Below are 26,725 nucleotides of genomic sequence, written 5' to 3' on the forward strand. Positions count from 1 at the left end.
CGGGGGAGGGCTTAGGTGACGCGGAGGGCTTCGGGGGCGCGGGGGGCTTGGGGGAGGAGACGGGTTTGGGGGAGGCCACGGGCTTGGGGGAGGCGGCGGGCTTGGGGGAGGCGGCCAGAGAGAAGGGAGGCTTAAAACCCTGGGTGGAAACTTGGGACACCATGGCCTTAGCTAAATAGTTACTAGAGGTAGAGGCGCTGGAGGCTGTCCTGGAGACCAGAGGATGCGGCCCTTGAGAGCCGCTTCCCGAGGAGGGCATGGACAGAGGAAGGCGGTAGACGAGAGGCTTGTCTGAAGCCTTGAGGAGTGGGGCCGGACAGGAGAGTTGGGGGTTGCTGCTTAGTTTCACCACGGGGTTGGTCTGCGATTTGCTCACGGTTGCTTGCAGGGGAGACACGTAGTTCTGTGGGGCGGCCGGAGGCTGGGCCAGCTTTGTCCCTTGCGGTCCGGGAGAGGCCTCGCGGGCCTCCGACGACGACAGCAGGGGGTGAGAGGAGGCCGCCCCTGGGGCCTGGGAGGAGGAGGAGGAAGAGGAGGAAGAGGAAGAGGAGGAGGGAGAGGAGGAGGAGGGAGAGGCGTGGGTCTGGGAGGAGGAGACGGCTGCTTGGATCTGGCTGGACCTCTGCAGTCCTTGCTGAAGGAGCCTGGCCGGCAAGGGTTCTAAGGAAACTTTCGGGTTCTGAATCGAAGAGCCGGCGATAAGGCCTGACGAGATGCCGGTGTGAATTAAGTCCTGGGGTTTCTTTGGTACTGGTCCCGTGTGGCCAGCAATGAGACTCGACGAGTGGGCCGCCTGGGCGGTCTCCATCTTCTTCGGGGCCGAGAGCGGCAGTTTACTCATGATGCTGGCTAACTTTTCTTCCCTCAGCCCGGGACGGGGTCTCGGCGTCGGCGTGCTCACTCCCGAGCCGACGGGGGGCCCCTTGGAGCCGTTGTTGATCACGGCCAGGGCCTCCGAGATCGAATCCAGCGACGGGGGGTGGAAGGAGAGGTCTTCGTCTAGCGAGTCATCCAGGCAGATCGTCTCCTGGGCCGGGGCCGCACAGCTAGAACCGGTCGGGGCCGCAGCCGACGGCACGGAGCCCACCGCGGGACCGCAGATGGATCCCGCTGAGAGCGTGGGCGTTTTCTGCTCCTTCTTGGGACTGCAGTCCTGGGGTAAGGAGGAAAAGGCCAGTTATCGCAAGTCCGCCCCCAACTGACCCGCTCCACTCCTCCCATTGGAGATCGTGCCCCAGATTCCTGGAAACGCCGTGACCTTAAATTTGGGGAGGCGACATCCGTCTCCGGTTGTGGGTTCCGGGCACTGGCTGTTGAGGGCGGGGGGCAGAGGAAGAGAGATCGGATAAAATGGCGGGGGAGAGTAGGGGGAAGGAGACGGGACTTCCCCTGGCTCAGACTGGGGGGTGTTGTGTTTTACCACATCAGGAGACTAGGAGGGGAAGAAGGTGAGAGAGGGAACGGTTGTGGAAGAAGTGATGCTTGAAGGAAATCAGAAGTCAAATTCACCACTGTCCACAAAAGGCCAAGCGGAGACGGCCATTCAAATGTTTCCCGGAAGATAGAGAAGAAGGCACATGTACAGGGGCCAAAAGCCCAAGAATCACTTGGAAAACTCCAACAGTCCTGGAGATAAAGGAGTACTGCTCGCTGTCAAAAAGAAGGTGACGGCTATCATTAAGACAGAGTTGCGAAAAGGAAAAGGACAGTACCGGGTATCTGACTATGGGCCGGCAGCTATAAAATCGGCATCGGCCGATGCCTCGACTTCAGAGATGAGATTTAAAACATGCTCACGTATTCTGGCTCTAATGTCTAGCTCCGTAATTGTATTTCCTCCCACTTTAGAAGTGATTACTAGGGGTACAAATATCTGTTTTGGTGCAATACCTTTATGAAATATCAGTTTATATTACATAAGTAAAGTAGAGACGGTCATGGCTTTATAAGTTATAGATCTCTCTGTCTGCAACATATCCCCGGCACAGGTGCAACAAAACACTTTCTTTAGGACTGCAAGACTGATTTGTTTGAATTTGATGTCACCTTTACCCCTGAGCAGTGACATCTGAGGTATTTACCAAATGGGCTCAGCTTTTCTCATGAGAAATCGCTGAAAGCCCAATGCAAATAAAAAGAAAACTCTGGCTGGAGGTTCCCTCAAGTTGTCACTCCAATAGCTCAAAAACTTATTCGTCCCCTTCCTCTCACTGCTTTCCTTCTCTCCCAAGCCAAAGGGGGTGATCGGATTTTTCTAAATAGGGAGAACAAGGCTAAGTCCTCTGGGAGGGACATGGCAGAGGCCAGGGGTGTCGGAGGGGGTGTGTGTTGGGGTGGGGGAGAGGGGAGCACTTTGTGCCTGGCTCAGTGAAATCCACGGGCCAGTAATTAAGACTTAGGGAGGAGGAACAGGGGAGAGAGAGCTGTCACAGGAGTCTGTCAAAAAGTGTCTGTTAGACTGCTGAGTGGGTGCACAGCACTAGTGTAATCCTCTGCGGTACTTGAATAGTTAGGCTCTCTGCCCTCAAGGAACTTAAAATCTACTAGGGCAGTTTTTCTCTAAGTACCCTGGGAACATTCGGCCATCCCTCTGCCATTGATCCCGGAGACTTTCTCCTCTTTCTCTATTTCACTCTTTATTTCTGGGCCCGCCTTTTGGAAAAACGTGTCCCCGGGGAAACGGCTCCAACAAGGAGCTGACCAAATAGCCTCTTTTTCTACCCCCACCGCCACAAGCAGGAGTTGCCAGACAGAAGATAAGAGCTGACAGCTGACGGAAAACTGTGAAGGGAACTGTCTGCAATTTGCACTGGATACCAAGTGATGGGGAGCCTCTGGAGGGCAGTTAATATTAGGGTGTCCTGACCAAAGAAGAAGGTGAAAAAAGAGTTTTATTGAGAGTGGACAGAGTGCCTCAGTTGGGGAGGGGCTCCAGGCCAGGGTGACATGGAGATAATAATAATAAAAATAAACAATAATAATGGCTTTTGTGAAGCGCTTACTATTCACCAAGCACTGTACTAAGCACTAGGACAGATACAAGACCATCAGGTCCCACACAGTCTAACTAGGAGTAAGAGGAGGTTCTGAATTCCCCTTTTTGCAGATGAGGGAACAGAGACACAAAGAAGTGAGGCGACTTGTCCAAGGTCACACAACAGGTAAGCTGTGGAGCCGAAATTAAAAGGTAGGTCTTCTGACTCCCAGGCCTGTGCTCTTTCCACTAGGCCTCACTGCTTCGCCTAGCATGAGGTAACAACTGAACTGGGAAGAAAGAAGAACGGGTTGGTAGCAGTTATAATTATTGGGTGCCTAATGAATGCAAAGCACTTCATTAAGATTTTGGGAAATACAGTGCAAGTATACGAAGAACGTACATTGTAGGAGGGAAGATAACCAGAAGAATCTATTCACCAGCTCTGCGGTTGGACAAAAATACTTAAGTGCAAGAGGCAGTCATTCTGCTGAGCGAGGGGAAGAAGGGCTGCCTTGTGGATAGAGCGTGGATCTGGGAGTCAGAAAGATCTGGGTTCTAATTCCAGCTCCACCAGTTGTGCACTGTGTGACCCTGGGCAAGTCACTTCACTTAATGTTGGTATTTGTTAAGTGCTTACTATGTGCCGAGCACTGTTCTAAGCGCTGGGGTAGACATAGGGGAATCAGGTTGTCCCACGTGGGGCTCACAGTCTTAATCCCCATTTTACAGATGAGGGAACTGAGGCACAGAGAAGTTAAGTGACTTGCCCACAGTCACACAGCCGACAAGTGGCAGAGCTGGGATTCGAACTCATGAGCCCTGACTCCAAAGCCCGTGCTCTTTCCACTGAGCCACGCTGCTTCTCCTGCTTCAGTTGCCTCACCTGTTAAACAGGGACTAAGACTGTGAGCCCCATGTGGGCTGAACTGGGTCCAGGATGATTATCTTCTATCTACCCCAGTGCTTAGCATTTAGTAAATGCTTCACAAATGCCATAAAAAAAATTTCCCAACACCACACTGTGAGGTCCATAGGGAAACTTGGGGGCTGGGGGGGAGAGAGAGAGAGAGTGTGAGAGTGTGAGTGTGTGTGTGTCGTGGGTGTGTGTGGGTGGAGGAGGGATAGGTGGGGATTAGAGGAGCTCAACTCTTTCCTTCAGCAAACAAGGAGAGGTCAACCAGGGACATAAAGTGTGTACGGGTGAGCTGGAAAGGGGCAGAGTGGCAAAACTGAAAACTTATCTTACTCAGGTTGAGTTTCAGGGGACACTGCAGACTAGTTTTCTCCACAGTGGTCAGAAAGTCACTCTTAAAGGCCTCAAATTGGACCGAACTAAAGCACACACCGAGGTGGCAGTTTTAACCACGGAAGACAAGTTGCCCTCCCCTCACCATTTAACACCTGGTAAAGGGCGGGTTTCGCTATTTACCTTCACTTTGGGTTTCGGTGCCAGAATCACCTTCTTCTTTGCCCTAATGCAAGAAAGAACAGACACAAAGTCAGGTAAAAGAGATCATTCAAGCTACTTAACTCTCAGCACATATCTTTCCAGGTAAAAGGGAACAATGTTGAAAAAACATCCTTCGCTCAGTAAAATACTAGTGACTGGCTGATGGCTCTTCCAGTGCAAAGAACCAAAATAATTTGGAAGAGAGAAGAATAATTAACTTTTTCTCTAAGCCCTTAAGGCATGTTCTGGGGGTGGGGGGATGGAAGGAGTTTCCTAGTGATTCTTAACACAGAAAAGATTACAGGTTTAAGATCCTGAAAAACAGATGATCAGAAGTGGAACTTTACTGCCCAAACCCAGGTTCAGAAAGCATGATTTACTCTGTATTTCTTAAAAGGGAAAATCATCTTTAACTCAAATATGGGATTTTTGAGAGCTGCTCAACGGGATGGACTTTTTTTTTTTTTTAAAGCCATGGGCCCACATTGCTTTCTGACACTTTCATTTTCAAACATTAGGGGCTTTGGAAACTTTTTTGTGGACGACGCTCTCCGTGGATGGGTTAGCTGCCTCCCTTTGAAAGCCAGTGATGTTTTTGACTTTCGACGAGGCAGAAGGAGTCTGTCACTATTTCATTCATTCATTTTTACTAAGCGCTTAGGGCATGCAAAGCGCTGCATAAATGCTCGGGAGAATATGTCAACACCCAAGAAGAGTCTGCATCTGGAAGAGCGCATTGCTTCCTGTTTTTAAGGGAGCCACAGGGTGGCACGGTGGAGAAGGCACAAACCTGAGTATTAAGTGGGTAAGGACTTGGGAGGAACCAATTGAAATGAAGGAAGATCGCTGGCCTCCCTTGCCCCCACCTCACAGGGGATTTACACAATAGGTGGTCCTGTTCAAAGCCCCTGCAAGCCAACCAAATCATTCTACTACCATAATTAATTTCGAACACCTCAGGGAAACCAACAGATTTCGACAACAGCTGCCAAACGGGCCCAGATGAAAGGAGAGGCCGGGGGTGCTGCGTTTACTCACGGGGCAGAAGTGAGATGATTGTGAACACTCCGGCTTTCCTTAAAGAGCATTCTGGAAAAAAAAAAACAAACAAAGCAGTCAGGGGGAGCAATAAGGGGCCCTCAGATCTCCGTCGTCTGCCATTCATTCATTCATTCAATAGTATTTATTGAGCGCTTACTATGTGCAGAGCACTGTACTAAGCGCTTGGGATGAACAAGTCGGCAACAGATAGAGACAGTCCCTGCCGTTTGACGGGCTTACAGTCTAATCGGGGGAGACGGACAGACGAGAACAATGGCAATAAACAGAGTCAAGGGGAAGAACATCTCGTAAAAACAATGGCAACTAAATAGAATCAAGGCGATGTACAATTCATTCAGAGCACTGGGTTTCACTTGGGACTTTCTGAATCAGAGTGGGGCAGTGGAGCCTATCATCATCAAAATAACTGTGGTACGTGTACAGAGCATACTAGGTCCTAAGCACCGTACTGAGCGAAGGGATGGGCAGATGACAATCAGGTGGGACCCGGTCCCTGTCCCACATGGAGCTGACAGTCTACGGGTGGGTAGACAGGTATCGAGGCCCCATTTTGGGATGAGGAAACTGAAGTTGAGGGGGAGTGACTTGCCCGAGGTCACAGAGCAGGCACCCATCTCAACTCCATCTTTGCTGAAGTCACCACCTACACCCACCCTGCCCCTCCGCTGATCTTCCAGCAAAAACCTCCAGCCCTGGATAACAGCAGTTCATCCTCTGCTCCGGCATTTAAGCTTTGGGACAGTATTGGTAGAAATCCAGGCTCCAAGCCAACTTTGGTCACTTCAGGTTCCCCTCTCTCAAAAGGACCTCTCCCATCTGCCTACAAAATCTACCCCCTCCCTGGCTCCAGGTTCTCCCTTCTCTTGTCCTCACTTCATTTTGGGCAGGGGATATGTCTGCTAATTCTGTTGTATTGTACTCTCCCAAGCACTTAGTACAGTGCTCTGCACGTAGTAAGCTCTCAATAAATATCATTGATTGAATGAATCGCTTCACTGATCGGATTAACTCAAAATACCCAACCCAACTCCACCTTTTATCCCCACACTGACACTGTGGCCCTCTCGTGTCACCTATGCCCTCACGACACCCCACAGAACTTTCGTATATAACTCCTAGAACCTATCATTTCTTCCTGTTTGTAATTAAAGCGTCTGTCTCCCCTGCTAAAAATGGTCAGATCCCCGAGGGAATGGTTCATGTATACTAATTCTGTTGTACTTTTCAAAACACTTAATTTAGAACTCTGCACAGAGTAGGCATTCAATAAGTGCCACTGATTAATGGGAAAGGGGCAAAGGATCTAACCTAATTATTTTATTATTTACAAGGTGTCCTCTCAGGGATCACTTTTACAAAGGAACTACCAATTTAAAAGGATTCAAATCTAACTATTTTACACATTTCCTTCTTTATGATTCTCTAGCTTATCCACTTCCCTCCATCACCTCTCCAGACGTTAAAACAGTGAAAGGAAGATGGCATTGGGGCTCCCCTCTTTTTTTTTTTTTTTAAAAAAAGAGGCCTCCAGGTATGTCCATTGCCCTCAAACAGCCATTTTACCACTAATTTGACTGTGTGTGTGTTTTTTTAATGGTATTTAAGAGCCCATTATGGGCTAAGCACTGTGTTCATTCACTCAATCATATTTATTGAGCGCTTACTGTGTGCAGAGCACTATACTAAGAGCTTGGGAGAGTACATCAGAATAAACAGACACAGTCCCTGCCCACAACGAGTTTACAGTCCAGAGGGAGTGTATTAAGCGCCGGGGCCGATACAAGCTAATCAGGTTGGACACGGTCCATGTCCCACATGCGGTTCACAGTCTTAATCCCCATTTTACAGGTGAGAAACAAGTACAGTGACTTGACCAAGGTCACACAACCGACAGAATCTAGGTACTTCTGATTCCCAGGCCCAGGCTCCACCCACTAGGTCATGCTGTTTCTCTACAGAGTGTTGCCTTAGTGTTTTTCTCCACAAGCTTACCCGGTGGCCCTTACCGATATAAAATGCTAACACGGAAGGAAAAGAGGCCGTATTTCCTACCTAGCCTGCATCCAGCCTTTGGGCCACAGTGGCTTCACTTCCGTCTCCATAAACGTCTTGAGATAATCCTCCGCAGACTGGCTTTTATTTGGCTCTAGCTCATAGCATCCCAGTTTGATTTTGACGAGGTTACACAACAAAGTCCTAAACAGAGAAAAGCCATATTTTAATTGCAAAACCAAACTAAAGGCTGCCATTTGAACGCTTCAAGAAAGAGCCAGGTGATGCATTGAAAACGGGAGTCCATCTGATGCCAAGGTAATCGCCAAGGGCAATCTATACCAATAACCATGAGAGAACTCCAGAACGCTAATGCCCACCCGCACCCTGTGCCTCAATCTTGTCCGTTCCACTGCCGAACCCTTCCCTGTCCGCTTGACAAACCGAAAGGCTCTCATTTTTAGGGATGGTGATTTTTTCTGGCAGTTTTAGGGGAAAGGTCCCTGTACGTATAGCCCAGTGCCGGTACTCTTTTCGGCCCCACCTTTTTCCAGTCAGGGGCCATAATGGTAGGAAAGGAAGGAAACGAGTGGGCAGCGGACAGCTGGTATTCCAAAGGATGCATTTCCGAGTGGCTGATGGACCGGCCTGAAGAAAGCAAAGAATGAGACACGGCACCACTTTCTGGCCCGCAGTGTTTTTGTGAGCGGAGCCCAACACTGTGCCCAAAATTATTGGGTCTGAATGATGTTGGTGGTAAGACATTTTAGTCAGAACCCTTTCTCCCCCTCCAATCTTTTGGTACTCTAGACCAAGTCTTTGAATTTGTCGGGAAGCGCCTCCTTGGAAACCGGGCAGCGGCATGCCCAGTTTGGGTCACGATCCAGCTGACTTTGGGCATGGGTGAGTCCTACCTGATGGTGTCGTCCCAGTGGAATTTCTTTCTAGGCCCGATGACCCGTTTCCCCGGCTTCTCGTCGTCATCCTCTTCAGAACCATTTTTCTCTCGTTCCTCATCTGCTTGCTGCCTGGAAAATGAAACTGAGGTTTCTCTCAGGGGGTGGTTTTACCCGCCATAGGGGTTTGTTCTAAGAGAGGGCCCAGAAGACTTTCAAATTCAGGGCCCAGAGGAAGGGCCTGGCGAGGAAAAGGAGGGTCTTTAGTCAGTTCTCATACATGCTAAGGTAAATAGGTACTCTTGTCCTAAATGCAGAGAAGAAGGGAATGGACTATAGACTCCTTGTGAGGAGGAAACATACCTATAATATCTGTTATATGGTACTCACCCAAGCGTTTATTACAGTGCTCTGCACACAATAAATGCCCAATAAATACAGTTGGTTGATTGACGGAGGTATTTATGCAGGATGTATTTTTTTAATGGCATTTGTTAAGTGCTCATTTTGTGTCAGGCACTGTACTAAGCACTGGGGCAGGTACACATCAATCAGGTCAGACATTCTGCCTCTCAAGAGGCTCACAGCCCAGGTAGGAGGGAGGACAGGGATTGAATTCCCATTTTACAGATGAGGCAACTAAGGCCCAGAGAAGTGAAATGACTTTTCCAAGGCCACCCAGTGGACAAGTAACAAAGCTGGGGATAATAATACCAATCTTGGTATTCATTAAGTAATTCGGGTGAGACGCCCCCACGTCCTGACTCCTGGGTCGGTGCTCTTCCCACTAGGCGGCCTGTTATGGGGGTCGTGAGGATCGCCTCCTCACAGCTAGAAGCCCGGACCACAAAGTAAACGGGACCCGGTGGCCTGCCCAACCTGAAAAGGTACATACTTGGCATTCTTGGCTTGACTGCGGGCCTGACAATCCTCTTGATACTTGTACAGCTGCTCAGGCATGACGTTGCTCACGGCCAGTTTCAGCTTCTGCAGGGGTTCCCTTAAACGATCATCCTGGAAAGGAAACTCAGATCAAAGCTTTCGATCCAGAGAATAAACTACCCGCCTCCCCCCGACCCCACAATCCATCTACCACATTTCTCCCTTTTTTTATGGTATTTGTTAAGCGCTTACTATGTGTCAAACATCATTTTAATACGCTGGGGTAGGTACTGGTAACTTCCGTTGGACACAGTCCCCGTCCCACATAGGGCTCAGAGTCTAAGCAGGAAGGAGAACAGGTAGACCCCTTCTACAGTTGAGGAAACTGAGGCCCAGAGAAGTGAGGTGACTTGCCCAAGGTTACACAGCAAGCAATCGGCAGAGCCAGGATGAGAACCCAGGTCCTTCTGACTCCCAGGCCCAGGTCTCTCCAGAGGCCAGGCTGTTTCTCTTAAAAATAACAACCATCTCCTCAAAGAGAGCTCGTTCATGATTTCGGAACTTGACCATTAAGCAGCTGCTTAAATCACCTTCGGCTGTTTCCCCAAATATGTGGAGAAAAAAAAGCTGGGAATAACAACAGCTTCTTGACTAACAGCCTAACTCCCAGTTATACCTTCCCTGATGCCCTCCGACAGAATCAATCAATCGGTGGTATTTAACTGTGTGCAGACAGAAGACTGGACCAAGCGCCTGAACGACACTCAGAAAGTAGTCAGCCCGGCACCTAATAGCCCACTTCTTTATGTGAAAGATGAGGATCGCGGTTCTGCTCCTTTTCAGTTGGAAGAGCTGAGTGTGACTGATTAAAGAGCAAAAAGCCCAAACCCAAAGAAACCACAGCTCCTGCAGAAGGTGAGTATGTAAAGGAGAGCAAGGATGGGGGGGGGGGGGAAGAAGGCCCCAGAAGAGACATCTCCCACCTCCAAACCAGGAAGTCTTTCTGGATGAGACGCAGTAATACTGATAACTGGGGTGTTGGTTAAATGTTTAGCTCTGGGCCAAGCACGGTACTGAGCACCGGGGAAAATACAAGGTAATCAGATCAGAGTCCCTGTCCCGCTCACAGTCTAACTCGTGGCCCAAAACTTTAGAGTCCAACTAGGAACCGGGAACATTTCCAAAGGTGGAAGGATCCAAAGATCTCAAATCGAGAAAATGTGAATTTGGGCTATGGCTGGAGCTACCCCTGGGATTAGGGAGGGGTCACTGATTGGCGCTGACCAATGATCTTTGGGCGTTTTTTATACACGCTCTTCCTTAGCCTAAGAGACTCCCCTTGGGGAGGGAGGGGGGTGGTGGGCACCATACGTGCCATTTGGAGGAGGGGCGCAGGGAAACTACTACAGGGAGTCCCGGCCTGGGGGGTTGTAGCACAGAGCAGAGGAGAACCGATGCTATGAAATTTTTGCAATCTACCATTAAGTTTGCTCCACTAGGAATAACACGAGTGACACTAATTACATTTACTAAGTACTTGCTGTATACAGAGCACTGTACTAAGCACTGGGAAAGAGCACTCAGGTGGAAATAATTAGACGTGGCCACAGTCCGAGCCCTTTGAGGGCAGGGCGTGTCTCTATTTATTGCTGAAATGAATTTTCCAATCACTAAGTACAGTGCTCTGCACCTAGAAGGGCTCAATAAATCAACTGAATGAATGTAAGCTCCTTGTGGGCAGGGCTTGTCTACACCTACTCTTTTGTAGTGTTCTCTCTCAAGTGCCCCCCCTTTTTTTTTAAATGGTATTTGTCATGCGCTTACTATTGGGACAGGTACTTTACGAGGCACTGGGGTAGATACAAGCTAATCAGGTTGGACACAGTCCACGTCCCAGCTAGGAGAAGACACACCAAACTGATGCTGGCTGCTTTTTCATACCCTTCTCATCACCCAAACACTTAGTACAGAGCTTTACATGTGCTCTGCACAGAGTAGGCACTCAATAAATACGACTGAATGAATACATGAGTACATAAGAGTAAGCACTCGATAAATATAATTTGATTGACTGATCTCTCCCATTGCCCACGTGGGCTGTCTTAGCTCAGCTTCAATTTGGCCAAACGGAAGGAAGGGAAGAGAGGGTGGGAGCAAGAGACTTTTCTCATGAGGGAGACATTCTCCCTTCCACCCTGTCCAAACAATTTTTTTTCTGCTTCCATTTCCTGGTCTTCCAAAAACAGAGCACCACGCCCCGTTGCTCTTTTCACCTTCCCCACGGACAAGCTGAAAGAGCCGCATCAGAACCGGAAACAAAAGCTGAGGAGAACTCCGAGCTCGCTGGAGGTCCGACAGAGTAAATCCAAGATCTTCTAGAGGTGCTTACCCCAGTGGTCCAGCCTCAAAAGGAGCAACTGAGAAAATGGGAGTCATTTGATTTTATCAACAGAAAAGCGATAGCGACAGCAGCACCTCTCAGCCATATGAGAACAGGGTGCATTCACAGTTCTTTTTTTCCCCTTTACACAAGCACTCCTCCCTGCACCTCAGTAAGCACTTAATAAATACTATTATTACTTCTACTGAGGCCCGGAAAGGTAGATTTTTCAGGAACGAGCCGGGATGTAAGACCAGGCTGAGGGGGGAGGGAGATTCACCAGTGGTAAGGATCAGGAGTCACCGTGGTGGGGCTGAGAAGCCTAGGGCCTATGGTCTAGGATGGGGCTTTGAGAAACCTCTTCAGTGACCAGGGTCTCACCAGGAATGAATTACATCCACATCGCTGTAGGGAAAATTGACTTTTTTCCTTTTAACTGCAGTCAGAAGAATTGGCATCAGTAGGAAGCAATCACGGTAGCCGACGTCAAAAAAAAAACCCAAATACCTGAAGGTCGACTACGGATTGCACCGACTAACTTTTTGTTTGTTTCTTTAGTATTTGTTATGGGCTCACTATGTACTAGGCACTCTAAGTGCTGGGGTAGAAACAAGGTAATTGGATTGGACTCAGTCCCTGTCCCACATGGGCTCACAGTTTTCATCCTCATTTTACAGATGAGGTAACTGAAGCACAGCGAAGTCAAGTGACTTGCCCAAGGCCACCCAGCGGGCAAGCGGTGGAGCCAGGATTAGAACTCAGGTCCTCCGAGTCCCCGGCCTGGGCTCTTTCCACTAAACCATGCTGTTTTTAACTGTTCCTGAGTCTTAATTTCCTGCCTTTCCCAATCACTGTTCACACTTTTCCCCCTGCCTCCCCAACGTGGCTTCACCAAACCACCCCTGAGGACCTCCTTATAAGCCACCTCCTCCAGGAAGCCTCCTCCTATTCTTCAGGTCACACCATCCCATCTGTCAACCCAACACTCACGCGATCGCCTCCTCCCAATCGCACATTTTATATCCACCACCCGTACCTGCCTGTGGTCTGTTCACTAATTAATGCCATTTATCAGATGGTCAGCTCCTCCCGGGCAGGGAGAAGATGAGGAAACCACGGTAAAGGGAAGTCAGGTGACTTTCCCAGGATCACGCAAGCCAGTGGAGCGCGACAAAAACCCGGAATCTCCTGACTCCAAGCCTAGCGATCTTTCCGCCGTGGAGCCAACTCTGTCAACTGCAGTTCCCGCCTGAGGGATCGCCCTTTTGCCAGCACAGATCCCGCCTGAGAAGTCCAGTGCAGTAGTAAGATGATCACTCTCCTCCTTCCTCTTACCTGGACGTTAAGGTGTAGCTTTTTGAGACGCTTTACCAGTGTGTCTTTATTGCACGGGACAAAAGCCTCAAGGTGAGAATAGACTCCACTGCGGATGACTGGCCTCAGCTCCTGTAACTGCAGCTCGATACTGACAAAAGAACAAGAAATACTAAGCAGGGGGACGGTGGAATTTCTGGGAGACGGTGCTCTGCTGAAATCTAAGCGAGCCCCCCATAGCGGAAAACATCCTCAACTATGCGCCGGGTGTGTTTCCGCTCGTGCTAGCCTGGGTTACTGTTTCCATGGAGGGGGCCTTAAAAGTGCTGGAGACACCTTTCGGGCCAAGGGCAGGGCACTGAACGGACAGCGGGAAGGAGCTGGGGAAGTAGCCCCTCACGACGCTGTTCGACTCGCCGGCGCGAGTGGGTCCGAGCCTCGGCCTTATCAAGCAGTGGCAGGGAAAATGGACTCTCGGAGTCACCACGCAGCCAGAGAGAGCTCCACCACCCGTGGAGGAAGTCGGGAAAGGACCACAGACAAAGCGGGGGAGGGTTCGCGCACAACGGCCTCAACCTCTGCGCCGTTTCTTTCCGTGAGTTAACCAGGAGGGCCGATGACAGGTACCCTGATGATGCCAACTTTGGCTGCCATCCCCAGGGAAGTTGTTTACACCAACAGGTGTGAAGTATTTACGGGAATATTTGGGGGCAAGTGCTACCTAATGGCCATGTCGATCGAGTCTATCGATTTAGGTGAAGCCCACGAGATGGCCGACTCCAAAGGTATGGGGTGCTACAGGAAAACCAGCCCTTCTCTGAAAAGGAGCTTCCAATTTGACTGCATTGGTTACCCAAGGTGCGACCTGCATTTCAGTCCAGAGCAATTGGTCGTTATTTCTCAACTGAAATAATGCAGTGTGTAAATGATGCCACGAGTCTCTCTAAAAGGCATTAATGATGCAACTCACGTCGGTAAGGGTACTTCCTATAATAGAAATTCCACGTGGAGGGGGAAAGGAGGGGCTCTCTCATTTGCCGATCACTATGTATGTGGTTGTGAGGATGGCTCCCTGAGCTGTTGTAAGGGAGGATGGGAGCCTTCCTGGGTTCGGTTTATGCGGGCGGGTTGCCTCTTGGGCTTCTCTGGTCAAAGTTCCATCCAACCCTATGAAGAATGACCACCCTGACCGCTAACCAGTTCGACGATAAGCCAACTGTCCCCGACACACACCTGAGACATGATGTCCATGTTTAGAAATCTCCTGTAATCGATGAGCTACAAGTGATCGCCAACCGAAGGTCAGAGACACTGAAGACTGCCTGGACTCGAACCCCTTTCCTACGGTGCCCGTGGACGGACTCCCCTCTATACGGTGGTTCCGGCTGCGATTCGAAAAACCTATCATTTTTGGCTTTTATCCTACGATTTAAACCTGCCCGAAGCCTCCGCCTCGACGCCGGCGAGCCTGTGAGTCTGCTTTGTTCCCCAGTGAGCCCAGAAGGAAATGTCCAGGGAAAGGGAAGTCAGAGCTAGTCATCTCGTCCCCGGTCCAGAAGCCAGGTCCAGGCTCCCAGGGGAGGATTACGACTGAGACAGAAGAGGATTCCAGAGGAAGGAGGGGGACCCTACCCAGATTTAACTCCTCTCTGGAGGCGTGGTCGCCTCTATCATGTGTTCCTCTCAGCCTTGTTTCCTGTCCTCCGCCATTCCCTCTCTCCCGTCGCCTCTCCCTGCCTCAATCCAGTAAGCTTTCCAGGAAGTGTTGTGAGTGGAGCAGAGCTCACTCCAAAATCCCCCTTCTTCATACTGCTTTGCGGTGATAGAGATTCCCCAGTCGACAGCGCCAACCGGCAGGGAGTTCTACCTCAAGACTGCCCTAGATCCCTCTTGCTGAAGCGAAGCTTTGCTGTCCTTTTGCCCGACAGGAGTCTGAGAGCTCAACGGTAAGAGAAGCAGAAGGCGGCATCCTGAAGAGCCCCGGCTGGTCCAGGAGCGGCAGGCCCCGACTGGCAGCCGGAGTTCACGGGAAGTGAAGGGAGCTGGGAATTCCTCCTCAACTTGCCACGCATCCTAAACTGGACCACCTAACCCCGCAGAGCCTCGACTGACAAGGACAAATGAATGCAATCTGCCAGGGATCTGGAACCAAAGAAGTAAATTACTTACTCCAGTAGAATGTTGTTCATATCCTGTGTGAAGAATTTTTTCCTACCTTCTTCATCAAACAGCTTGGCGGCCTAGAAAACGCACAACACAGTTTGACGTTAAAACGCACTCTTCGGGGAACTGTCGCAACGCACTACTATCTTGAGGTAGAGAAAGGCCACAGAGCCGACAGAACCTGCAACTCGGATGCCCCTCCTGTCTTCTCTAGCTCCCCCCAGTCAGAGAAAAATGGCTTTGGAACAGAAGGGATTTCTTCCCGGAAGGTTTCTGATGAACTTTTGATGAAAATCCTCATGCTGGATGCCCTGGCAATCTCATAAAAGCTTACTTTTTACATGCGGATCTTGGGGGGAAAAGACGAAACGGATGAAATGGACGGAAGTCTAGCAGGAGGAATGGAAATAAATATGCTAAAGTCAAGGAGACTTTAGTAAACTCTCCTACCCAGACTTTTCTGGGGCAGCCACGCTCGTCTGGTCAATCCAGTCTTTCACCCATAGGATTTCTGTTTGCACATAAACTCCTATATTAGAAACCTGGAAATGGGCCCTAGGATGTGAGAATGGCACCCAAAACTCCAGAATTCATTTTGGAGAATTTGGGGGTGGAGAGCAAACTTGAGTCCTGGGGGCAGCTCTCTGGGATGTTGCAACAGCAGCTGGGGTGGGGGGCAGCCTGTCTCCAGGGCACCGGCCTCTCCTTGCTCTCGGCTATGGCGGCCAAAGGTGGACTGCACTTGCTATCCTTTTCCAAGCCCAGTGACGTAGGGCTTCCTGCCTGAGGTCTTCAGACCTCTGCTGCCAATGGCTGGGCTCAGGGGTGGGAGGGGAAAACAGGGAACACTTTTCCTCCCTTTGCTGGCAACCCCACCCATCAGAGCCGGCTGATCTAACACCCCAAGAATCGGGCAGAGCTAGTAGAAGTTTAAGGGTGGACCCAGAAGGGCATGAATATGAAGGAGGGATAAACCACTCTCCCGAGCCCCCCAAAATACAAAAGCTCCAAAAATCTTCCCGAATGCATGTCTGAGCATGGGTGCTATGGGTGTGCTTGCAACTTTGTGGCTTTATCCACTGCTTCACATGGTCCTCACCATTTCTATTCTAACCCAGAACATAGAAAGAGAATGTACAGGCACGCGTGCCTGCCTGCGCTCTCTCTCTCTCTCACACAACCCCTCTCTCCCACCTCCTCCACGCCCCCATGGGATCGGCGTTAGTATTCAAAAGTGGTTGCTACTGATGGTCGCAATTTACCCAGCAAACCGGTGAGGTTGAAAATACATTCATTTAATGATTCAGCTATTTTGTTCTGATCTATCTGTACCATTTCCTGCTCTACTCATGTGCTGCTCCCACTTTGAAAATTTTTTTGGGGGGGGGGGGAGGTGTCGGGGGCAGAGGAGAGTCTGTAAACTCCTTCAGGGTGCAGAATGTGTGTTCTGTTTGTCTTGTACTCAAGATCGAGCTAATACAGGCTTAGCTCTCAACAGGCACACAAAAAAATACTACTGATTGCTTAATTGAAAGACTGATAAAATGCAACTGATGGTCCCTTCCACAACTGCGCAAACATTTAAGTCTTCCTTGCTGGGTTGCGGCCTTTGTTATTTGAAGCTCCTGGCACTGTTTCTGCATTACCTTTTGCTCTTCCAATCATTCCAGAGACTCTGCCCCAAAGGACCCCAAGCCTGGGAACCACAATCTTTAATACCCCAGCACACCAAAAATTGCTCAAGCAGACTTCTAGACTCCTCCTAAAATGCCCTCCTTAATTAACCCGTTTCCCTGGGAGGGGAATAAACAGGGATTGGAAGTTTCCCACTCCACCCTGCCAGTATCAGCAGACACTTAAAAGGTGTCCAAAAAATCGCCCCAAAAAAGTATCCTAAAATGGTGTTGCTCTCCAACGCAAGATACCTTCCAGACCCTGAAGGCACCTTAACACCGGGGGGGGGGGGGGGGGGGGGGCGTAGGCATCGTCTCCCTCGAGAGCAGAAAGCCAGTCCCCTCTCTCCCTTCACCAAATTCCGGCTTGCCACAAGTCTACCCTTAGTCAGGGTACGAAGTCCAATCAGAGAAATCTTGCCCGGCCACAGATCCTCGGAGGCCGGGGCTTCTGCAAACCTGTGACCGCCAGGTGCAGGAGTGGGGGCTGTTGCAGTGAGAAGCTTCTGAAATAACAGGGTTTATCAAAATGGCCTCTGAGTCCTTCCTTCCTGGGAAATACCACCATGACCCAAACGGGGGTATCCCGCCCATCGGCGATCAGCGAGGTGCAGAGGTCTAACAGTGCCAGGCTCTCAGTATTACCTGCTCTTGTCCTCAAACAAAATCTAGGCGCAATGGTGGTCAGTACCTTCTCAATTTCAAGCATCGCTGGGCGTTTTTCTCTCTCTTCTCCCCCTTTCCCAACGGTGAAGCCAAGGGCGAAGTAAATTAAGCAATGGACCCTGCTCCTCCCCAGAGTCCTGTTGCCAGAGCGGGAGCACTCCAGGCTGATGAAACATCAGCATAATTAGCCAAGCCAGCTGGAGAGTACCGGAGCAGCTCTTCCCTCTCCGCCTCTGAGAAATAGATGGGACTCGGGGTGGTGGTGTGTATGTGGGGGGTGGTGGTTTGCAGGTGTTCCCAGCAGATTTATCACTGCGGAATTCCAAACTGTCAAGACCAGGAATTTGGATCCAGAGCGGTATCTTACGATTGCATTCTTGACGCTTACTGAGGTCACGACCGTGATTCCATTCCCTTCTCTGAAACCGCCATGCGACTAAAGCTCTCTATGGAACTTGTAGGGGGCAGGAGGGGCATAATCTCTCACTTTGCTGCATACTTCCACCACCTTGGGATCTGTTAATGAGGGCTGACATATTTCCTCAGACTCTCTCTGGAAGTGGAGAACCGAGGGATGGGGAACTGGTCCCAGGGAGGAGGGCTTAACGTAAGCACGGAGCAAACGGCAGCTAAGATTTAATACGTAGCAGCACGGACTTCAGTGCAACAAAATTCTGCTTCTATCAACGCTCCCTGGCTTAGAACTGGCTCGCGCTCCTTGGGGACAAGGACAATTTCTACTGACTTTATGGCATCGGGCTCTCCCGAATGCTTAGTACAGTGCTCTGCACACGGTACGTGCTCAATAAATACCATTGATTGACTGCACCACTAAACAGGGTTAGAGATATTTTCAGAGCTGGCCCTCAAATTGATATACTTCAGTTCCCATCTCGGGGACAGCTCTGAATAAACTGGTCGAAATGGGTTGGTATTTTGTGGATGCCGTTCGATCCCAGCTTCCATCATCCCCCCGCCGCGGGTTGATGCCTGGGCCGGTCTGGGCACTTCGGTTCAGGACCGGCCAGGAGTCAGATGATGTTATTTTAGGGGCCCTGGGGCCAATTACAGGCCCGACCACCTGGCAAGGTGGAACCCTTAGTGTCTTTGGGCATTACAGTCTGGCAATAAAGATAGGGTTCTTCTGGAAAATTAAAGTCAAACATATTGCCCAGAAAACTACAACCCCAAAAATGGGTACATTCCGGTCTTTTCTAAAATGGTACTTAAGTGCTTACTATATGCCAGGCACTGTAGCACGCACAAGGGTAGATATGAGGTAATCAGATTACCATAAATGTTGGTATTTGTTAAGCGCTTACTATGTGCAGAGCACTGTTCTAAGCGCTGGGGTAGACGCAGGGGAATCAGGTCGTCCCATGTAGGGCTCACAGTCAGTCCTACGGGGCTCACAATTTTAATCCCCATTTTACAGATGAGGGAACTGAGGCCCAGAGAGGTGAAATGACTTGTCCCAGTTCACACAGCAGACAAGCGGCGGAGCTGGGATTACGTGCTCCTTCCACTTTTTCCATCTGATGTCCAAATCGTGCTGCTCTGATCAAAAAAGGCAACATTGAGAGGTTTCTGAAAACAACACTCCTTCCTGGCCTCGACGTTCAGTAAAGGGGCCGGTCACCCGCAATATGGAGGTCTTGTCTCTAAAGCACCTGCTGTACTTGAGAACCTTAAAGAAAAGGATAGGAACGTGGCACTTGGAAGAAAAAGTAACAAAGCAGGAGCAGTCTCTGGGAAGTTTGTTTTTTTTTTTATCACCCTGAAAACCCAAGTAAAGCCCCGGGTCAAGAGAAGCGAGCGACAGAGAGAGCCAGGGAATCACTTGGTCATCGCCTGGCACCACACCTAACTTTACAAATCTGCTGGTCAAGGCCAACACCGTCCATCAGTACATTTTGCCGTTCAACAGTCCTGTTGCTATTCGGAAAAAAACTGACAAAAAGGGAAAAATAAATTACCACCCACTCAACCTGGATTTTTCCTCTTTCTGCTCTCCCCACTCCAACCCCGTGAGGATAAAAAGAGCGCAGAGTTGGTCATTCTCTGCGTTTCCTTTTTTCAACTAGCATTACGATTAGCCGCTTGCAGGAGAGAACCGATACAGGTGGGAGCATTGAGGGAGAGAAAGATCTCCCACCCTCCCCGCCCCCAAGCGAAATAACCAAGAGGAAAAGAAAGAAGAGGCGATAAAGGATGCAGTCATCATTCCGGGTCCCTCTAAACAACGGACTCAGAAAATCTTTTGACAGCTCTCGCTCCGATCAGAGCTGGTGGAACTTGTCGGAGGAGAGAAGCCAGGGGACAAACCGGGAATCTCACTGCCAGGGCCGAGGTTGACAAACCAGATTCCCTATCCCTGCAACTTCACCGATGGAGGGAGGGGCGAACGCTGACGGTGGCCAGAGCTGGAACCCCACTCCCAACTCCACAGGTGACGTCTGGTATGTCCTCCAAGGCAGCCCGTTGGATGACTCTAGAAAGTTTGATAGGCCACTCTCGCTGAGCGGCCTCGAAATTATTACGTCGGCTCCAGGGAAGAACCACCTCAATCGGGAACTCTCTCGGATCCTGGCAGTGGCAAAGGCTAATGACCTTAAGCAGTCCTTGATCCCACTCCTGGGAAGCGGTGAATGGAAGTCAGTGCAGTACAGAGAAAACCACACCCCAACGGCAGCCTGGGGGCTTTCCATCTCCGCAGCGGAGCGGCGAACTCCACCTTTCTGAAAAGCTGCTTCCCACTCGAAAACCTCTGACGGTTAACCATCCAGCTCCGAATCAAACAGAAACTCATTCCCGTCGGCTTTAAGGTGCCCTGTCAGCTCCCCTCCCTATCTCACCTTGGTGATCTCCTACTACGATCCGATCCGCACGCTTGCTCCTCTAGCACCGACCACACTCTCTGTGGCTCGGTCTCAGCTATCCCGCCGCTGACCCCTTGCCCACATCCTCCCTCGGGCCTGGAACCCCCTCCCGCTTCATATTTCACAGTCCGCCACCCTCCCCACCTTCAAAACCCTCCCAAAATCCCATCTCGTCCGAGAGGCCTTCCCTAACTGAGCCCTCGTTTCCCTTCCCCACCCTCCCTTCTGCTTCGCCTAATCACTTGGACGGTCACCCCAGCCACACCACATTAAGGTATATAACCTTATACTCTGCTATTTCTGCACCTGTAATTTATTTAAATAAGTCTGTCTCCCACCGGGGAGTGTAAGCTTCTTGTGGACAGTGAGCAGTATTGTCTACTAACGATATCTTACTGTACCTTCCCAAGCATTTAGTAAAGTGCTCCGTGCACCCAGAAAGTGCTCAATAAGTAACAGTGATTTCCTGACTGCCCTGACTTTTCACACTCCCCACCTCCTTTCTCTTCCCTGGGGTCTCTGGGAAGATAAATACCAGGCTGTACATTAGCTCTACTAAGGAAGGCCTAGGTCACCTGATAAAATCAATCAGTCAGTGGTATTTATTGAGCACTTACTATGTGCAGAGCACTATACTAAGCCCTTGGGAAAGCAGAATTCAACAGAATTAGCAGACACCTTCCCGGCCTGCAACAAACTTAGTCTAGAGGGGAGGCAGACGCTGATATGAATAAATAATTTATAAATCCAGGAACTAGCTCTCTGGAGCAGACCAGAAAAGGAAAACCACAAAATGGCAGACCTGTATCAGCACGGGACAGGAAGGGATTGAAGCAATTTTAAGATCATCATGTGGGTGGAATCTGACTTATCCAAGATATAACTAGGCTCTAATATAAAAATGGCATCTTTAAGTTCTTTTTGACAATGGCGCCTATCTAAATGCTATTTGGCATAGGCTCCATTCCACCTCACATGCTATTATTGTTTCAGAGTCTTGGCAGGCAGCAGGTATTAACCTCAATTTTCAGCACAGCTTTTGACTTTTAAAATGGACGGCTCATTTTCGGGCAACCCTAGCCCTCGAAGAAATGTTTGCCAAAGTGTGATGATTTGTATCAGGCTAACCTTGAGGTTGGCAACCTTATTCTCCAAGAATAAGTCTATTTTGTCATTTCTTTCAGGAAGGCAATTTCTTTTCTCCATTGGTTTCTGAAAAATCTGATTTTTCATCTCCTACTCATATTATTTCTAATTCATTCATTAATTCATTCAATCGTACTTACTGAGTGCTTACTACTCAGGAACTTCTGCACCATTTGGATTCGAGCCAGCTGGATCCGATATCCCCATTCTCAACATCCACAAAAACTATCGATGGGTTTCTAATTAATCAATTGTATCTATTGAGCTCTTACTGTATACAGTCCTCTTGGGAAGGGACAGTGGCAACTCATTTTAAGATACACATTGCTTTGAACCTTCCTCACCTTGATCCTGTGTTACCCCAAACCAGAATCATATCGCCGGATGACTGGTGGGTACTTAGCTATTGGTTATATTGGGGCCAACATCTGAGAAACTCACTTCCTCAAATTTAAATTCTAATGAGACCATCAAACTGAAAAGGAACATTTTTATCCTTCGCCCATTCTCTAGACTAAGTTCGTGGTGGGCAGGGAACGTGTCCACCAAATCTGATGCATTTGATTATCCCAAGCACTTCAGTTCTCTGCACACACTACGCACACAATAAATACCACTGATTGATCCTTGTTCCATTTTTAGAGTTCCAGGTTTTTGAGAATCGAAAGGTTGCAATGCAAACCCAAGATTACTGAGCGCATTTTCTCCATCTGGGTCAGACTTCTGTAGCTCCTAACATAACACCGCGCCTTCCCGGATCTCCAACAATCGTCGACCGAGGACGGCGACTGGGCCTCGCCTCCTCTCTCCCGCCCTTCCTGCCTCTTTCAGCTTCTAACTTTAATTGTCTTGCTACTGCTTTGACTTCTCAGTGGCTTCTATTTCTTTCCTATTCGTTCCTACATATTTGCCTTCTTTTGCTCTCCACCCATCCCACACCTTCCCATCGATTTTTCCCAAGAAATATCACAGCTTCCACTTCCCTTCTCTGCTCATTCCCGGAACGCACCATGGGTGCTGGCGACAGTAAGGGTCAAATGGCACGTCTCCCACCTCAGACCTCTTCTAACACCACTCCCCTCCCACATCCCTCTCCCTGCATCCCTTCCAGAAGATTCAGTTTGTTGCTACTGGCCTCGGCCTCAAACCCAACATTCAGTACAGTACCTGGCATGTAGTAAGGGCTTAACAGATGTCATTTTTTTTAAAAAAAAGGGTTCTAGAACATGTTTGCTGCAGGCCAGACTTGGGCAGGGGATGGAGGAAAGCAGGAAACCCAGAGATTTTGTATGATAACTGCAATCTCTATACTCCACAAGTCCTACCCGTCAACTACACCATTGAATAGAGGTTAGTTACACACCGAAGAGGGGTGTTGGGAATATGTGACTTATTTAATTGTCCAAATGGGGTTATGGAAGAGAGATCCAAAATTAAAGAACGTTTTTCATCCTTGATCCTCCTCCATTTCAGATACTAGCTCCCAGCATATTCCTCAATATCCCTTTCGACTTTGCCTTCTAGGATTTAGCACACCTCTGGTTTGTCTCTGGGACTCCTGGGCCTACCGGAAAGACCTCATTATGGGCAGGGAATGTGTCTACTGACTCTGCTCTGTTGCACTCTCATCGCTTAGTGCAGTGTTCGGTACAGAGCAAGCGCTCAATAAATACCACTGACTGACTGAGCCCAGAATTGGGAAATGGGCGGCGGGTGGGGGAGATGCCAAGGTTCTCGCCCCAGCTCTGTCACTGGTGTTCTGTGTGATCGTGGGTAAAGTTATTTCCCCTCTTCTGACCTCAGGTTTCCTCATCTCCACAATGGGGAGATCATACCCTCTTCCCCCACCTAGCAGATCGCCAGCCCAAAATGAGACAGGGACTGGGTCCAAGCTCATTCTCTTGTACCTAACCCAGCGCTGAGCACAGTGTGCTTAAAATACCCAACTAACATATGGCCCATCTACAACTGGAGGTGAGGGGGGGCACCTCCTCTTTTCCCAAAACGGAATGACGTCCCTGCCGATCCTCCGAGTCGCCACGATGTTGACTCTCAACAACCTTCAAGATGACATCGGTGTCATGAAGCACTTAAGCCGGTCTCTAGACAGTAAAGTGGTTACAGGTAGGGAACGTGACTGCTCATTCTGTTGTACTCGACCCTCCCGAGTGCTTAGTCTGACGCTCTGCACATAGTAAGCCCTCAGTACATACCACCGATTGATCGTCTGATCGACCGAATGACTTGTCTCCTCATCACCTCAAACTGCTCAGAGCTGCTCATTTTCTCTCTACACAGCTCCCTCTGTTCTAGGCTTCCCTACTCGACGACTCCAGCACTTCCAAACGAGAAACCTCTTAGTCCCCGACTCTTCACCGTCCTTTGCTCCCCTCAGCCAGACTGTTTGCCTTCCCCAGGTTTCCCATTACCTCCCACTTCCTCCTGGCCCCTGAAGGTGACGGCAGCTCTATAAAATGCCAACCTCAAATTGCAGATTCTCTTCCACGATCTCAACCCGCCATCTTAATTCAGCCCGACCGCTAATAATTCTGACGGGAATAATTCCGTCTAGCCGACCTGCTAGGAACATTTACTGCTCACGATCTAGTTATTCTCAGAAACGGCTCTCAATTTTTCATCCCTCTATTAATGGAGAGCTAATTCCGGGATCGGCACACCCATCTCTTTTGCAGGGATGGGGGGGGGGGGGGGGGGAAGAGCACGTTCATTTTCCAGTCTTCTGGATAAAGACCAGAAAGGGAGGCTTCCAGACAGCAATACCAATAATCACCTAATCTTGGCTCTAAATGCTCTGCTCTTCTACATTCTCTCCTGAAAACCATTCCTCGGCACCTGAAAGAAAACCCGGCCCTCCGGAGAGTCTTCTACTCTTCGGGCCTAGAAGAAAGAGCGAGGGCCGGGGGGGGGTCAGAGGACCTGGGTTCTGATCCCGGCTCTGCCGTTCTTCGGCGCTGTGATCTGGGGCAGGTCACTTCACTAGGCCTCAGCTTCCTCAACTGTAAAATGGGGAGTCAAGTCCCCCGTCTCCCTTCTACACAGACTGCCAGCCCCGGACTGCGTCCGACCTGACGATCTACCATCTGCTCCGGCGCTCAGAACGGTGCTTGTCGCCGAGTCAGCGGCCTAATGGATACCGCCACCGGTACAGAAAAATCTCGTCTTCCAAGAGCCCGGAGGAAGCAGAACGTCGGCAAAGAAGCCGACAGTCGCCTTCCGTGGAGCCGTCTGGGCGGGGGCACTTACCACGCGGAGGTCCTCGATGCGTTTCTCGAGGAGAACGGGCAGGCCTTCCGGGAGGCTGGGGATCGGCTTGGGCAGCGGGACCTGAGGGGTGTGCGGGGGCTGGGTGGCACTGCCGTTCTCGCCCCCGGACTCAGACAGGGGGCTGCCATTTGAGGTGGCATCCAGTAACCGGTCAAAGTCTAGGTCTCCCAGCATCTCCAGGGCAGACTCGGCTTCCTGAAGGAGTTCGTGCTCGTTTGTGCTCCCAAAAATGGAGAGGACGGGGTCGGTGAGGTTTAACTCGGAGGCGTCGTGGCCCAGGGGCGTGGCGGAGACGGCCGGGGTGGCGGTGGTGACGATGGAGGGGGATTTACTCAGGGCGGAGGGCATCACAGTCACGGACGCTTTCGGGGCAGAGTCTCTCTTCCGTAGTGCTTCTTTCTCTTTATGAAATTTTCGGATCATGGCAGCCAGAGAGAAAGAATCTTTGTAGAGTTTCTTCTTCTTCTTTTCCGACTTGTGCGAGTTGAGAGCCAGAACTCTGGAAAGAGAGGAGGTTTCTGTTAGGCTGGGCCTTCATCGTGGTCATAATAATGATGATGATAGTCTGATAAGTGCTTACTATGTACCCAGCACTGTACGTACAATATAAGCAGATGAGACCATGCTTGTCCCACACCAGCCTTTCAGCGAAAGCGGGAGGAAGAACAAGTATTTTGTCACCATCTTACAGATGAGGAAACTGAAGCAGAGCAAAGTTCCCTGACTTGCCCAAGTTCAATCAACTGGAAAGTGGCAGTCAGAATTCAAACCCAAGACGTCTGCCTCCCAGACCCTCCTCCTTTCCATTGCTGTTCCATTCCAAGGCTACTTTTAACAGTTGAACAGTGCAGGCTCGTGTGTGAGAGGTGCTTATACCCATTCCTGCTCCCCTTCTTCCACTCACCCCCACCATGACACGTTTTAGTGGGGATTTGTTAAGCGCTTGCTACGTGTCAAGGGCTGTTCAAAGTGCTGGGGTAGATCCAAGCTAATTAGGTTGGATACAGGCCCTGTCCCACATGGGGTTCACAGTCTTTTTCCCCATTTTAACAGATGAGGTAACTGGGGAACAGAGAAGCTGCGTGACTTGCCCAAGGTCACCCAGCAGACAAGTGGCAGAGTTAGGATTAGAAGCCAGGTTCTTCTGACTCCCAGGCCTGTGCTCCATCCACTAAGCCATGCTGCTTCCCCTAATGGTATGGAGGGAACATCCCCACCCCACCCCCCCAAGAGAGGGCAAGAGGGGAGAGAGGGGAACAGCACCCGCCCAAGGGCTCCTGAGACTTCCACTACCCCGGACTCATGAGAGTCTTAAAGAGCACAGGCTTAGGAGTCAGAGGTCTTGGGTTCTAATCCCGGCTCCCCCTGTCAGCTGTGTGACTTTGGGTAAGTCACTTAACTTCTCGGTGCCTCAGTGACCTCACCTGTAAAATGGGGATTAAGACTGTGAGCCTCACGTGGGACGACCTGATTACCCTGTATCTACCGCAGTGCTCAGAACAGTGCTTGGCACATAGTAAGCACTTAACAAATACCAACATATTTTTGCTTTTTAAGGAGGTGGACTGGGCCGAAATCGAATGAGGAAGACATTTTCTGATTGGGCCTCCTACAGACCTGGTTCCACGCCGAGTTGGGGCAACAAGGTCAAGGATTAAAGTCATTACAGCCAACCATTAAGCCATTAAAAGGGAACCCCATCAAAGCCAGCTCTGCCAACTGCTGGCCGGCCGTGTTAGCTTGGGCAAGTCATTTAACTTCTCAGTGCTTCTGTTCTCCCTCCCAGTTAGACTGAAAACCCCACATGGGACAGGGACTGTATCCAACCTAATTCACCTGTATCTACTCAGTGTTTAGAATAGGGTTCGACAATAGGAAGTGCTTAACAGATACCATAAAAGCCCAGAGCCCATGTGCAGCTGTACCCTCTCTGCATGGAAGAAATCCTGCCTGTGATGCC

General features: G+C 50.0%; 1 protein-coding gene across 2 annotated transcripts in view; it reads right to left on the reverse strand.

Annotated features, from left to right (window-relative positions):
* The window catches only part of UBN2 (ubinuclein 2), a 67,245-nt gene that overhangs the window by 12,521 nt on the left and 27,999 nt on the right, over positions 1-26,725 (reverse strand). The window contains exons 6-14 of one of the 2 annotated variants that reach the window (XM_029074804.2): positions 24,745-25,264; positions 15,123-15,193; positions 12,975-13,104; positions 9,273-9,391; positions 8,396-8,509; positions 7,542-7,685; positions 5,466-5,516; positions 4,407-4,449; positions 41-1,153 (exon numbers count right to left, since the gene is read on the reverse strand). In XM_029074804.2, coding sequence (XP_028930637.1) covers positions 41-1,153; positions 4,407-4,449; positions 5,466-5,516; positions 7,542-7,685; positions 8,396-8,509; positions 9,273-9,391; positions 12,975-13,104; positions 15,123-15,193; positions 24,745-25,264 — 2,305 coding nt within the window. The remainder of the gene's footprint in view (positions 1-40; positions 1,154-4,406; positions 4,450-5,465; positions 5,517-7,541; positions 7,686-8,395; positions 8,510-9,272; positions 9,392-12,974; positions 13,105-15,122; positions 15,194-24,744; positions 25,265-26,725) is intronic. The other variant, XM_029074803.2, reaches the window with a different exon arrangement.

The sequence above is a fragment of the Ornithorhynchus anatinus genome, chromosome 11 (genome assembly GCF_004115215.2).
Source record: "Ornithorhynchus anatinus isolate Pmale09 chromosome 11, mOrnAna1.pri.v4, whole genome shotgun sequence".
Lineage (NCBI taxonomy): Eukaryota > Metazoa > Chordata > Mammalia > Monotremata > Ornithorhynchidae > Ornithorhynchus > Ornithorhynchus anatinus.